Source organism: Salvelinus sp. IW2-2015, linkage group LG15 (genome assembly GCF_002910315.2).
Source record: "Salvelinus sp. IW2-2015 linkage group LG15, ASM291031v2, whole genome shotgun sequence".
NCBI lineage: Eukaryota > Metazoa > Chordata > Actinopteri > Salmoniformes > Salmonidae > Salvelinus > Salvelinus sp. IW2-2015.
The window spans coordinates 27191522-27207137 of NC_036855.1; the positions used below are offsets into that span (position 1 = coordinate 27191522).

Below are 15616 nucleotides of genomic sequence, written 5' to 3' on the forward strand. Positions count from 1 at the left end.
TGATGCTCACATTGCTGGGGTCCATGCCTGATCATGCAGAGAACAAGGYGGTGACGGCGGGAGGGGTAACTACAGGAATCCAGTCATGCATTGCATCCGCTGAGCTCAGATGGTGGTCAGAGGGCACGGCCGTAGAGCTACACTCCCTCTCATGCTAGACACAATTCAACCCATATCATTGTGTTATGTCGAGTCGAGGACGAGGCCATTTTTCAACGTTTTCATGAATCTAAACTGCCCTGTAGCTCAGCTTTCCTACACTGATAACCAACGTCTTCTCATCATTTTGCAAAGGGAATGAACAGGGATRCGTCGAGGACACTGAAGACAGATTTCGGATGTGGGGTGGGGGGGAACACACATGAAGTGCATCAGAAAGATGGAACGAGACAACGAGTTGAAGGACAGGTCATCAGTCAGTGTTGAAGCTATGTAGACAGTACAGTGTGTATTAGAGCTCCTAGTCATTCCCATGCAGTCAGTCTCAGTCAGTAGAGGGCAGTGTGCATCCCCAGTGGGCTGGTGACACTCTAGCGGTGCTCAACACATACAGTACCTGTGCGCTGAATCTGTGAACATCATCTGAGGCACTGACTAATTCAACGGAGGACAGGGAGGAAGAGTAGCTATGGGGCTACGCAGCAGAGGAAGAGGAGGGGGGAAGAGGGGAGAGAAAGTGTGATGGGAGAGAGAGAGAACAGAGGAAAGGAGAAAGAGGGGAAAAGGGGAGAAAGAAAGAGGGGGAGAGAAAGAGAAATAAAGAGGTGAGGAGGGAATGAGATCCGGGATGCCGCCACACGTGAAATACGAGCAGAGAGGGTTACCACCCTTCACTACATGAGACGGTCACCCAAATCAAACAGACTAAATCAATACGAGAGGTCAATAGAAACACATCGTAAAACAACCTGACTGGAGAGTAGAGGAAATCCCACACAAACACCAGAGAAAGGCCAGTAAGAACACCCATGTTGGAAAACGTATCAAACCAACACACACACACACACACACACACACAGAGAGACACACACACGATCTCAGATGTCTCTCTATGTGGCCTACAGACGAGAAGACGCCAATAGCCATGTACTGGCAGGCCTGTTACAGTGAAACAGCTTCATAGTGAGAGGGAAGAATGTCAGAGACAAACCATATCAACTGAACAGACTCTTGACTGTGCTGTATGCACTGTCATATTTAGTTGGACTGTGTGTGTGTGCGTACCTGTTTGGCAAAGCGGTGTGTTCCGATGACGGAGTATGCGTCTCCAGGGGGGACGGGGGTCAGTCTGGGTATCCTCACCTTCTCTGACTGACACGGAGAAGGAACACACAACCAGACATCAACACCACATTACTCTCAGAATACTCTCAGGTTGTCCAATTTCAAAACTCGCTCACACCTCTAGGTCCAACATCCACAACCCGCCATATTGCTTTTCCCTCTAGAGACTTCTCAGATCTACACAGAATGGCCAGAGGTAGGGACTAGCGAGCAGCTGCCTGTCTGTATACAGAGTAGAAGTGTAACCTACCTGTTCCTCTATCTTGTCTTGTCTGTCCAGGGCAGCTTCCACCGCATCAAAGAACTCATCCTCATTGATGAGGCTGTTAGGACCCTCCTGTAGAAACACAACACCACAGTCAGACAGATGTACTGCTTCCAGGTCAGGATGTAGCATCTAGTAACCAAATCAACCTCATGCAACAGGAATCAATGCCCCGCAATCTGACGGATAAATTCCCACTATGACTAATACAATGTCAAGGCCATGACCCGCAATATGTCCATTTTCTAGTCTAGTATCTATACTGATGAGCCAGTGGTAAAACATGACTAAGATCACTCATGTGGTTCCAGTATACATCATCCACTACAGGTGGAAGTGTCAGTGTCGGCAGTTTGAAAGGTTTGGAATTCTTACCTCGTAGTCGGGGCCTCCGTAGTGAGATTTCTTCTTCAGTTCACTCAAGGCCGACTTGTAGGCATCCTCCACCCTCCTCCTCTTCTCCAGCTCCTGAACGCGCGCATGCACACACACACACACACACACACACACACACACACACACACACACACACGTCAACTGGAAGGAACACTGTTCTTGTAGAGCATGCGTTTATGGTAGGATAAATCGCCAGCTCAACTCTAACTCTCGCTAGTTTCAATTAAACATTAAAAAGGTAGTTATCAAGCTGGTTAATAACCCCATAAATCAACAACCCTGTACTTTCAGAGGACGAACAGAAAATAAGAGTTGCTGGAGATAATCTTACACGGATCTTAAAACAGTTAAGAGTACGGTAGGTCTAGTTCACAAAAGGGTTCTCGATCCTGACCCCGTTCTGACCCCGTTGGTGTGTGTGTTCTCTCTGTACATCAGCGCATGGTGATCCAGGCCTACATACCAGCCAGCCAGCAGACGCCTGGGACATTATTTCTGCGCAAACTGGTTTAACCTCCAGTCTCAAGCTCCACCACAGGCAAATAAAACTGACTCAAGACAAGACAGTCTCGCCTTTGTCTGGCAACCTCTGAGACGAGCTCACTGTGCCCCCTATGTGTACTAAACCTGGCCGACCGGCCTGAGAACCTGTCACAAGGAGTGTGGAGAGAGAGAGAGAGAGGAGCGCAAAGTGTTACGAGATGGAACACGACAGTACTGATTTATCTCTACCCCAGGTCCATTACAAATTGTACTGACTAAGGATAGAAAGAACGTATACCTTCGGAATGAAGATCACCACCTCGAAACGAACAGATCTGTCAAACTAGTGAATAAACCATTATCATACACTACCGCTTTGTAACAATCCAAATACAACTCCAAATATCCACTAGAATAGTGGAGGGAAGGAGAGAACTGAAGTAGAGCAGTTAGTTCTGGTTCTAGGTTCCATTTCGAGTGTATTCCACTGTGGAGTGTAGGAAGCAGCCATAGCAGAGACCGAGGCCTACACCTACTGTAAAGAAGAAGCTGCATGTCTGTAGTGGGATCCATCTCCGGCCGTCGTACTTCAGTAAGTCGGCCCCCAAGTGGAACGAGGGCTTCCAGAAAGACAGACTGTACCACGACGTCCGAGCAGTCATCCTACTACTAAGTCCAGTCTGTGTGTTGGTGTGTGTCCCGTCCTGTGACGCTCTCTCCCTGATCCACATAGGCTACGCTCAAGACACACACCCAGCCACGCTAGTGTCAATCCGGTAGCATCAGCCAACTGCAGCCTATTCCTACCTTCTTTGGGGTTGGGCAACTTGCCATGGGAATAAAATGGAAGAACTGGTTTTTCGACAGCTGAGCAGGGTGAGGATGTGGAGCTTTGTCATGTGTCTGATGCAAAGTAGGGGGCGGATACCAACAGACTGCAGTATCTACAAACTCCAATCTAAATCCTTAATCCATTCATATCCCCATTAAAACCTTGCTTTACAGAAATGCAGCCAGGGCTCTAGACTTACGTTTTCCACTGGTGGCGTTGGTGCTACAAACTTTTTCAGTTAAATGGCACCAGCACATGATTTGGTCGCAGCGCGCCGATAATGACCTGAGTCGCATAACGTACCTGCATTCCGTACAGAAACAGGCTAGTAATGACTAGCCATATTTCAAGTTAACATGCCCTCGCAGTGCTCGACATTCAGGTAAATTTGCCAGTGGCACATTGGGCCAATGCCAATTGAAAGCTACTGGCCCGACTGACAAGAATACGCTATCTTTCATTTGTGGGCTGAACAAGTAGCCTAAAGCGACCTACCATCCATACACAAATAATTACGTTTTATTATGACAATATCATATTTACATTGATTGTCTGGCGGGAAGAAATAAAACCGTTGCGCCACCTCAAAAAGGCTGTTACTTGTTAGGGATTCTGAACAGTCACTACAGTTGTAGGGCCCTATAAAATGCGTTTCATGTTTTGGCAAATTRAGTTTTCCCAGTTTCATTTTCCCTGTTTGAGTTCTCCGATGTTTTCACTCTCAAAAATCACTTTTTTGTTGTTGTTGAAAAACAACATCGCAAAGATTCAACCAAGACTTTTTGAATACCTGGTCTTCAATACCCATCGTCGCATACCCATTGCTGTTTCAGTACATCTTGATAATAACATTTTAAAAAGTAAAATGTGAACCAAAAACTAAATGCGACCAGCTACATTTTCTTCACTGACACCCAAGCGACTGCCAAGGCAAATGCTCAAAATGAGTGTGTTTCTGTCGCAGTTTTGAGCCCTGGCAGCTGAAGGGTGATTTATTTCATGCAATGTCTAAAACAGTCAAACTCTACCTTCAGAAGCAGGAGTGTCTTGAAAGGTGTTTAACAAGGGCCTTCACTACAAAGTGCTTCCAGACAGAATGTCAATCTGGCCATGTTTCGGTCATTCAACAGGTCACATGAGAGCCTAATAGCATGTAAATCCACCATGATCTCCCCTGAAGAGTTGAATTCTTTTCAAATGTTTTACTTTCCTATTATTGCACAACAGTGTGGCCAATCTCAGCTGGGTGGGGCATTGACGGTGTCCACCAATCCCATCCAGTTACATACAGCAAAGGCTCTTGATACGACCATTTGAGACACCACACACACACACACACACACACACACACACACACACACACACACACGTCACAAACTGAGTGAACAGACAGACTGGATCTGCCACCTCATGTTAGACAATGCAACTGCTGAACCTTGGCATGAGTGGTGTACGGTCTGCTCACTGGCTAAAACCAGAAACACACCAGTCCACTTCTATTTGACCCGCCAGGTTGATTGACAACGCATACTCTTCTGCAACAACAACCTGACTGGGGAAGAGTTTCCATGGGAGGTGAGGGGTTGAATGCTTCCAAGGCCCCAGTGATCTTGGCTAAAGAAGACATGTGATTGGCTGTGGAAGCAGTAGGCTGTGACATACCTTGTCCAGCCTCTTCTGCCAGCTGTCCTCCCTCTTCACCATGAGCTCGATGCAGTGGGACAGGGTAGACAGGATCCCAGCTGTAGTGGCCTTAAACGTGATGGCCTCGCCCTTAAAATCGATCCCATTCATGCCCTTAGGACTGGCAGGGAGAAACACTGAGAAAGAAAAGAGAGAGCGAGAGAATGTTAGATGGAGAGAAAAAAAATACCTGATAAATATTTTGATGCACAACACACACATTCTAAACAAACACACATTTGGGACGAGAACAGGGTCATCCACAGTGCAGCACCCCTAGAGCTATATTAGGGGTCAAGAGCCTTCCTCAAAGGAACTGCTATGAGTAGTAGCAACTCCAGTAGTAGTTACTATAAGTGTGATTATATACACCAGGTAGTTTGGGTCCTGATTGGCTGAAAGCTGTGGTATATCAGGCAACATACCCTGGGTATGATGCAAAACTACTTGTTTACATTGGTAGCCAGTTTATAATAGCAGTAAGGCACCTCAGAGTTTGTGGTATATGGCCAATATACCACGGCTAAGGGCTGTATCCAGGCACTCCGTGTTGCATCGTGCAGAGAACCCCCCTTAGCCGTGGTATATTGGCCATATACAGTGCATTTGAAAGTATTCAGACCCCTTCACTTTTTGTTACGTTACAGCCTTATTCTAAAATTGATTAAATTGAAATATTACATTTACATAAGTATTCAGTCCCTTTACTCAGTACTTTGTTGAAACACCTTTGGCAGCAATTACAGCCTCAAATCTTCTTGGGTATGACGCTACAAGCTTGGCACACCTGTATTTGGGGAGTTTCTCCCATTCTTCTCTGCAGATCCTCCCAAGCTCTGTCAGGTTGGATGGGGAACGTCACTGCACAGCTATTTTCAGGTCTCTCCAGAGATGTTCGACAAGGTTCAAGTCCGGGCTCAGGCTGGGCCACTCAAGGACATTCAGAGACTTGTCTTGAAGCCACTCCTGCATTGTCTTGGCTGTGTGCTTAGGGCGTTGTCTGGTTGGAAGGTGAACCGTTTCCACTGTTTGAGGTTCTGAGCACTCTGGAGCAGGTTTTCATCAAGGATCTCTCTGTACTTTGCTCTGTTCATCTTTCCCTCGATCCTGACTAGTCTCCCGGTCCCTGTCTCTGAAATACATCCCCACAGCATGATGCTGCCACCACCACGCTTCACTGTAAGGATGATGCCAGGTTTCCTCCAGACGTGACACTTGGCATTCAGGTCAATCTTGGTTTCATCAGAACAGAGAATCTTGTTTCTCATGGTCTGAGAGTCCTTTAGGTGCATTTTGGCATACTCCAAGCAGGCTGTCATGTGCCTTTTACTGAGGAGTAGCTTCCGTCTGGTCACTCGACCATAAAGGTGGGACCTTATTGTGGGACCTTATATAGACAGGTGTGTGCCTTTCCAAATCATGTCCAATCAATTGAATTTACCACAGTTGGACTCCAATCAAGTTGTAGAAACATCTCAAGCATGATCAATGGAAATAGAATGCACTGGAGCTCCATTTTGTGTAAATAAAGTATCTGTTTTATTTTTAATAAATCTGCAAAAATGTCTAAAAACCTGTTTTACACTTGGTCATTATGGGGTATTGTGATGTCATTATGGGGTATCATGTGTAGATTGATGAGGGGGAAAAATGATCAATTTTAGAATAAGACTAACGTAACAAAATGTGAAAAAAGTGAAGGCGTCTGTGAATGCACTGTACCACCCCCCCATGGACCTTATTGCTTAAATCTACACTGTTACTCACGCTTCTCTTTGCTGCCGTTGTTGTTGTGAAGGCAGTCACCATTGGGACGCGTGCTCGTGGGAAAGTCATCTTCATCCTCCTCCACTACTGGAAACGACATACAAGAGTCCATCATTGATCTACCTCCTGGGTAACCACTAGGCAGGTGTGGTATTTACACCACAGAAATACAGAGCAAACGCATCTATGTGACAGAGGCAGTTTAAATGGCCAGTTCAAGTACAAGAGTCCAAATGGAACTTTCAAATGATTATTTAGCAGATATTTTTTGTCAAATCCATTTGTACCTCTGTCTCTCTGGAACTCGTCCTTGGAGACGCCGTCTGCACAGCCGTCAAAGTACTTCTGTAGTGTGTCCACCTGTCTGCACAGGATATCTCTGAAAGTCTCCATCTCCGCCAGCTTCTCCCGCAGGCTGTGGCCCTTCTGGTCCAACACCACACACAAACAAACACAGGGGTTCACCGTTAAATGCGAACATAATTAAACAATCATGCATTGGGAATGAATGGGAGGGCTGACTACATCAGGGTTTCCTAATCCTGGTCCCAGTTCTTCAAAAATTGTCTGATCGGATTTCGGCAATTGTATAGGATTAAATGTTAGAACTTTTTCTAAACTGAAAAAGGAGATTCGGATCCTCCGGATAGGGATTCACAGTAAACCAATTTGACTTTTAAAATCAGGATTAAATGTCGTTTGACTTTTTCAATTGTCAAAGGGTAGTGATTAGGATAGTTTTGATGCCAAAAATATGGATTATCTTGATCCCACTGGAAAGGTGGATTCAGAAAGGTGAAAGGCTCAACAAACAAAAAATCTAACTAAGGTGAGGAGGTTTAAAAAAAAAAACGTTCTTACAATTTAAAWACCAAAAGGTTCATTATGTTCAATTGACGGCAGTGTAGTAGGCATGTGGTCAGTTGTTATATTGAGAAGTGTCAAATAAATGCATCCACTTACTTATAAGTGATATGCAGGCTCTATTATTTGTAATTAAGGTAGCTTTATTCATGTAGTTTACTCGTCTCTGTTTCCCTATGACAGTGTAGAAGTTCTACCACAACCTGTCCAGTAGATTGCAAGGTGTAGGCGTATTCAAAGTGCTGAAAAAAGAAACTGATTCTGTGATCTTGATATTATGGTATCTGGATCAGAATCATTTTATCAGTTTATTTTTTATGAGCAACTTGCTAAAAAAGATATCTGATCCTCGATAGCAAAAAAAATAAAAAAGAGGATTACAGAATCCGGATTATTCTGATCCGATTAAACTTTTTGACAAACTGGGCCCAGGGGACCCAAAGGGGTGTACATTTMAGCTTTCCCCCCCTAGCACTATACACCTGATCCTGGGCAAAAAGTAAAATGTTCCCCCCTTCGGGTCCCCAGGACCAGGATTGAGAAACACTGGCCTAGATCTTTCCAGGGGCTGTAATGTTCAAACAACAGTGTTGTGGTGGTAGTTCACCTTGAAGGAGGAGGTGGAGGTGGCGGAGAAGCCACTGGCAGCGGACGTGAGAGACAGCATGGAACCATGACGCCTGAGACTGGACTCTGAACCATACCCCGACTCCACCTGGAGAAAGGGAGGGAGAGAGGGATAGGATAATACCTCAGATCAGTCTGCATAGTAATGAGAAACATCATACCCCCACCCAAAGAAATAGACACAGAGGGGAGTAAATCAAACCCAGAGAAACAGTATGTGTACAGAGACAAATAGGCCTATATGAAAGAAGGGGGAACAGGAACACTGACTAACCCATGTGACCCAATAGGTTTGGAGCAGGGTTTCCGTCAGAAGAATTTGGCGCCCGGACAACGTGACTGGCAAGATTTTCATTTACCGGACATTTCAGAAATTGACCAGAGATCCATATGCATTGGGTGCGTAACGCATTAGGGTGTCCACCTACGGTGGTCAAAATCACATTTAGATTATTGTAATTCATTTTAACAGAATATAAATTAGCCTGTAAAGTTAGAATGATGTTCTTATACCAACATGACTGATTTTATTGAAAAGCAAAACATTTCCCTTTGTGTCTTCATCAATATAATAAAAATAAAAAAATATTTTAGCCAAGACGAACAACTTGCCTACACAGTAATAAAACAACGTCAAAATATAATATTTACATAATATAATTTGCAAACAACGTGTCCTATGGGCTATTTGTATGAATGTTTTTATTAATAAATAAAACACAGCTGTTTTAAAAACTAGGCCGCTCTAATTTAATTTAGCCTAGGCATGAACATTGAAATTAGGTCTAATAAATAAAACACCGCTGTCTACGAACACCAGGGCCAGCAGGCAGGTCACGGCTAGAAGGGATACACCTTGTCAAATTAACGTCAGATTTGACTTTTCGTAACAGGTTTGGAGAACATACGCAGCAGGTTAGGAGAATTAACGTATAAGGTTAGGAGAATAAGGTTAAGGTTAGGAAAAGAGTTAGGGTTAGCTAAAACGCCCCCCCCCCCAAAATGTAATTACTTTGGTATGTTAATTTGACAAAAGCTGGAATCCCTTCTACCCATGACCGGATCGGCCACGCCCTCTCCCGCTGTGATTCAGCACTACAGCAGTGGAAAGAGGACACTCTAGGAGGCCACAAAATGAAGAAATTATTAAACTGATGTTGGACACTCAAATTCAATATGTAAACAAAATTTGGTAAGGCTGGTTCATTGAAAGAAAGCTTATTTTACAATGCTCCCCATGAAACGACYCCCACGCCATGCATTTATGAAAGCACTTCAAATTATATCTCACTCTTTCTACAGTTCTACTGGACGATGTTAAATGTTATGTTTATTGTAGTTTCAACTATGTTGGGGGTCGTGAATCGTGTCATGTGTGAGCTACGTGGCATATTGATAACTCTGTTTCCTACGATAGACAGTTGGCTGCCTAGTGATTGCAACACAAACTCTCCAATGTAAATAGTTGGCAACGATGTTTCGTTTCCAATTGACACTGAATAAGCTCAACTGAAATCAACCAATTAAGCATGGTACACATTATTATTCTACTCTAGTTGATCAATCCATTCCAAATCTTTATACTATACATGACACGGGCGGCATATGTTGATCTTGCCTAGGGCGGCAGCAGAATTGCGAGGACCGGGCCTAACAAACACAACAATTTGCCTCTAATTTACTTGCGTTTGCGGCAGAGTGAGAGCTGCTGTTGGGAAGTCAAAACTGTCCAACTCCTTGGAGAAGCTTGCGATGAGCATCAGCCTCCTTACTTTGTGCTCAAGAAGGCACAATCTGGAGGCCATCTGTTTTGGAGAAAGAAGCCCCTCTCGGCAGGCACACTGGAAATGGGGATAGGCCTAATCAACACAATCTATACCAAAGTTGCCGTGTCGGGTAAACACAGCTGAAGCCACTTATGACAACTTCAAGTCTTTTATGTGAGGAAAAATAGAAAAACACTACACTAATTTCCAAGCAGCTTGAGGATTTATTAGCCTATGAAGTATATTTGTCTTTGAAGTTGGAGCACATCGACTGATATTTCAGTCAATGAATAAAAACATTTTTGCAATGGATATTATTATCTTCCAGACAATTTGGCTGGCAAAAATTGTACTTAAAAAAATGGCTTTTCATATTTATTTTCTTACATTTACCGGCTAATGGAAACCCTGGTTTGGAGGCCTATTATAGGAGGCTTGTCCAGGTGCATTGTATGCCTTGACGAGGAAGATGACACACACCTCAAGTTTTTCCTGTTTGTACCACTTTCAACGGTCACCAACCAGTCMATCCGTTACACTCATCAACAGTCAGGATGCAACATGTTAACACCTGTCCTGACTGGAGACTAGAGCACAGTTTAGCTCGGTGGAGTGAGGAGCAGAATTATAGCACTTTCCTTCAACAGTACTTAATTACTCTCTGCTGTGATGTTAAGTCTTCTACTCTGCTCCCAACCCCTTGTTTGTTTGTGAAAAGCACAAGGTCAGTCAGCCAGAGTAGAACACCCCATTAGCTATTTTAGGGGTTAATTGTCTTGCTCAAGGGCACAACGGCAGGAGATGGTAACCTGCAGTACATGGGATCTGAAAACAGCAGCCTTCCGCTTGCAACTTCATCTTCCGCTTGTTTGTATTTCTTGGCCCTGGACTTGAACCAGCAACCTTCTGGCTTCTGGTTGGCCTCTCACCCATTACCAGCAGGTGTCACAAGAGCATGTAACAGCAGCAAACACATTCCTCTGATGGAATCTACAGGAAGGTGACAGACAGGGGAGCGACATGTAGCCTGGCTGACGTGTAGACCCACGTGATAAACAGTGAGAGGAGTCAGTTGCTTTTGCCAGACAAAGCAACGGCTACATAACAGAAGGGGGGGAAAGAATATCGAACTCAGGTACTCAGGCAGTTGAGCGAATGCGCCACAGGAAGTTGGTMGCACCTTGATTGGGGAGCATGGGCTCGGGGTAATGGCCAGAGTGGAATGGCATCAAATACATCAGACACATGGTCTCCAGGTGTTTGAGGCCATTCCATTCGCTCCGTTCCAGACAATACTATGAGCCGTCTTCCCCTCAGCAGCCTCCTGTGGAATGCACATCACCATGTTCACAGAGAAGTCCAGCATCAATCTTATGAGGATGTCTTTTGACCGGAGTGAATGGCATACCATGACTGAATTAGAGTAAACAACAGGCCTAACTATTCAAAAGCACTAATCTCCATTTGTCCTTTATGTCCTATTCCACTATGCCCGAGTTTGGTCCAGGAAGCAGTAACATGTTACAAGTATAATCCATATGGAACAAAAAGTCCAGAATCCATAGAAAGATCAGATAGTAAGAGAGAGCTGACAGACATGTCCACACCACTGGAACATTGGTTACATAATGATATATTATGGTTTTATACAGCATTAAAATTCACTTAGAAACTAACTTCTACTGAGAAAAAAGACGTGTAAAACAAAGGCTAGGAGCTAGGCATTCAATATTCCCTTATCCACATTTATCTATGATATTTACAATTAGCCTTATATATCTACAAAAATGACATAAAAAGCACAGACACAAGAAGGCATTCTCTCAACGATAACCCCATTCAGTTTCAATACTAGTTTTGCATCAACCACAGCCCTCCCCCTTTACACGATGACTATACACACAGGGACCAATGAGACAATGTGCTTGATAATGAGGAGTAGCATGCAGCAGGCTAGCATAGCATACGCGTGCCAACACCAATTTACAGTCGGTCCGTGGTGAATCATTGAAGCTAGTAGCTCGTGCTGTGGCTAGCGCGCTAGCATGCTAACATCCCACATAGGAAGTGCATGTGAAGAAGAGAGGAGACCGTTTTGGATCTGAAGCAGCCATCATGCTGACAAAGCTCCATTGAAGTTATTGATTGATTTGCTGGCAGCATGCTATCCATCGTGCTAAAGGCAAGCCCACCATTCTGCCATTCCAGCAGCCAAAGCAGAACAGGACTCTTCTGCTGCAGTAGTCCTGCCGGCCGGCCGGCCTCATCCCGGCCTCCGCCTGTTGCACCTTCCCACAACACTCCCACTCCACCCGAGTCCTGCTATTCCCACAACGCTCCCCCTCTTCCTGCTATTCCRAGGACGTAATCCAGTATTCCCAGACAGTGCCCTGCAGACAGGTCTCACTGTGGCACAGAGAGGAAGAGGAGGAAGAGATGAAGATGAGAAAAGCAGCAGCATCAGCTCACATGGAGCAGGAACAAAGGAATAGGAGTGGGAGGGGGGAAAGGCTCAAAGACCAGTTGTTCCTGAGGTGGAGCGGACTAAAAAGAGGAGCGAGGCGCTGGTTTCTCCTGCTTGATAAGCAGACTGAGTGAGAGAGAGCGGCGAGAGCAGAGAGAGACCAGCCATGCCCAGATTGTTGTATGAGTGAAAGAGGAGCGGAATCGTTCAAACACACCAGAGTTTTCCATTAGCTGGCTTTTGGGCGATAAAAACGCTTAAAAGCTGATAAATAAATACAAAAAAAWTTATAATATATATATTTTTTAATTACAAATCGATGCTGGTCAATTGTCCGGGAGAAGAAAAATCCCAATGCGAAATAATGCTTTTTAGACTATTTACCGATGGAAATACATTTGACTGGTCATGCTTATCAGTCTCTAGGTTCATTTGCATTATTTAGTGGAATGAAGTTGGCACGTGTACAGTATATTAGTTATGCATCTTATTTATCACAGGCGTACAGCATGTAGATACAGAGCCTTTTGAGTGGAAAATCTGGCAGACAGCGTGAAAGCTGCTGCTGCAGCATCTCAAACAGCAAATGCATAAGCAAGGGAAGGCAGACTTCACCGCGTCACACGCCACTTTGGAATGAGCTGGAGGCCGTATGCATTTTGAAAGCATGTACTTAAAATTGTTTGAAACCTGAACATTTTACGACATATTATAAAAGGCATGTCTTAACTTGCTTCAAAAGTAGCCTAGCCAAAACTCTGACCATTGGCACAATCCCAGTCATATTAGCAACCCATGCTAGTTGCCCGATATTACATCTCCCCTCTTTCTAAAACTATAATGGACATTTGCATCTCTGTCACACGAAACCGTTTGCATGTGCGGTGCGCTTTTGACAAGGTATTTTCCAGTTAATTGCATTCATGGAACAAACATTTGCAAGTCGCCTACTGAAGTACAGCTCATTGCAGTACTTCTAACGTTAATAAATGATATTTAAAGATAAACGTTCTGATCTGTATCAGACTGTTTTTTAATGTAACCTAGGACTAGTGGTTGTATGAATTTGTGATCCATCATTCCACATCTGTCCCAGAATCTGTTTGGAATAGGTCCTTTCTTTGTCGACAAGCTGACCAATAGAATAGGTCCCGTGTGGCTCAGTTGGTAGAGCATGGCGCTTGCAACGCCAGGGTTGTGGGTTCATTCCCCACGGGGGGACCAGGATGAATATGTATGAACTTTCCAATTTGTAAGTCGCTCTGGATAAGAGCGTCTGCTAAATGACTTAAATGTAAATGTAATAGGTCAACTATTCTACCATGGGGGAATAGTAGATTTATATAGGCTAGTGATTCTGCTGTTCGTTACTGGTCTTGTCGGCTGAGGAAAAGTACATGTGGACTGTTATTCTAACATTTTCAAAGTGCACATCAGAATTCGGTAAGGACCGCACATCGCTGCATCCTCAACTTGCATGTTCTGTTAATATGAATMACCATCTAAATGTGATTCCTGTCATTCTGAGCATCGTAGGTGGACAACCTAATAAGGTTACGCATTCAATGCATATGGGCCCGGGTCAATTTCTCAATGTCTGGTCAATTAAAAACGCTGCCGGTAAAATGTCCAGTGCCACATTTTCCTAACGCCCTGAAACACACTGCGTCTAAGGACAATCAGACCACACACTGACATGAGAATCCTTCTCTTCCTGCTGCTTGCACCACTGAACACCATTCATCTATGCCGAAAGCTAGTGTGTGTGTGGAGTGAGGGTTAGTGAGGCACGGCTATAAGAGGGTGTGTGTGTGTGTCAAAACCAGGTTGTTAGCAGGGCAGGGTAAGAACAGCAGCATCCACCTGGAGCTCAGTCCTCTCCCCCTTCCTTCCCTCCAACTACAAGTCTTCTCCCCTTCCTTCCCTCCAAATACAAGTCCTCTCCCCTTCCTTCTGTCTTTCTCATTCTTTCCAGTCTGCTTGTTATGCTTCCTCTGAGGCAGAACTGTGCAAACAACCAGTCTAGAGGGGTGTTGAGTTTCCCCACCCTTTCCACCCCCTATCCAGTACCTGCAAATGGAATAGTCCTGTCTGAGCCTAACAGTGCTTTTACTAAGTGTAGCGTTGACAACGTTGTGTGCGGTACCTCTTGATATCTGCGATTGTGTCGGATGGCTGACTACAACACATGCATTATTCATCAAGAGCTGCAATTCAGAGTAGTAAAACACCTGTCCAGGACCACACACAGCTTCACTGCTACGCAAATGAGGTATCCTTGGTGTTGTTGGTCACTAAGGACTTTTCAAAGCTGACATCAACACTTGTTTTTCACAGAACCAAAATTAAAAGTGCTTAAAAAAAACCTTGTTGACCAAATGGAAAGATGCGACCAAAAGAGTTGAACGATGTCCATGTTAACAACTAAGAAAGGGTAATAGGCCTAGAAGTTAAGTCAAATTAAACCTTTTGTGCAATAGGGGGAGCCTGTTAGCATTATCTTTTTTTTTTACAATTTGCCAAATAAACTGCTCGTACTCATTCTTGAATCGTAGCAATATGCATATTATTGTTTATTATGTGGATGAGAAGAACAGTCTATAGTTTTGCTATAGGAGTTGAAATTTTTGTTCTCTGTAGTGGTACAGACAAATTTGTCTAGCAGCACTTTCTGACAGAGGTTCAGATTTCAGAAGAATTTTTGACCTTCCTGATCTGGGGTGCCTGTTTAATGAAGGACCAGTGAAGTCCTAATGAGAAACCGACACTGGCTACGCTCTCTTCTCTGGGTGTCTGTACCGTCATCAACGTTTTTCAAATGAAGATCGATGGTGACTGTGTCACAGGCCCCCATTATAAAATGACAAAATGTACAGGACGACTGCCCTTGTTCTCAACGTGCGCCGTACAGCGTGAAGGCCATGCGGACCTGTCCTCGTTCCAAGTCGTTTTCTACCGGAGCAGTATTTCTCCGGTTCATGTTTTCAGTGCGGTTATAGTTGTTAGAAAAACATCAGATAATGGTAAGTGAATTTGAACCGTTTTATAGTCATTTATATCTTAGTGCGATTCTGAGGATTTATATTGGTGCGTGACTCTGGTAAAGTTTGGGACACGCTTTTAGAAGGGTGTCGCGTCGTTGGTGATGACATTTCGAAGGGACAGAGGACATCCTATCGACCAAC

At 44.3% G+C, this 15616-nt stretch overlaps 1 protein-coding gene across 5 annotated transcripts in view; it reads right to left on the reverse strand.

Annotated features, from left to right (window-relative positions):
- LOC111975198 (ceramide transfer protein) overlaps positions 1-15616 on the reverse strand; it is a 35761-nt gene that overhangs the window by 3164 nt on the left and 16981 nt on the right. Inside the window, exons 1-9 of one of the 5 annotated variants that reach the window (XM_024003426.2) lie at positions 12160-12512; positions 8182-8289; positions 6998-7136; positions 6711-6797; positions 4923-5080; positions 1925-2017; positions 1535-1621; positions 1225-1311; positions 557-634 (exon numbers count right to left, since the gene is read on the reverse strand). In XM_024003426.2, coding sequence (XP_023859194.1) covers positions 557-634; positions 1225-1311; positions 1535-1621; positions 1925-2017; positions 4923-5080; positions 6711-6797; positions 6998-7136; positions 8182-8289; positions 12160-12234 — 912 coding nt within the window. In that variant the 5' untranslated portion in view covers positions 12235-12512. Of the gene's footprint in view, positions 1-556; positions 635-1224; positions 1312-1534; positions 1622-1924; positions 2018-4922; positions 5081-6710; positions 6798-6997; positions 7137-8181; positions 8290-12159; positions 12513-15616 lie in introns of those variants that run through there. The other 4 variants (XM_024003423.2, XM_024003424.2, XM_070447070.1 and 1 more) reach the window with 4 other exon arrangements.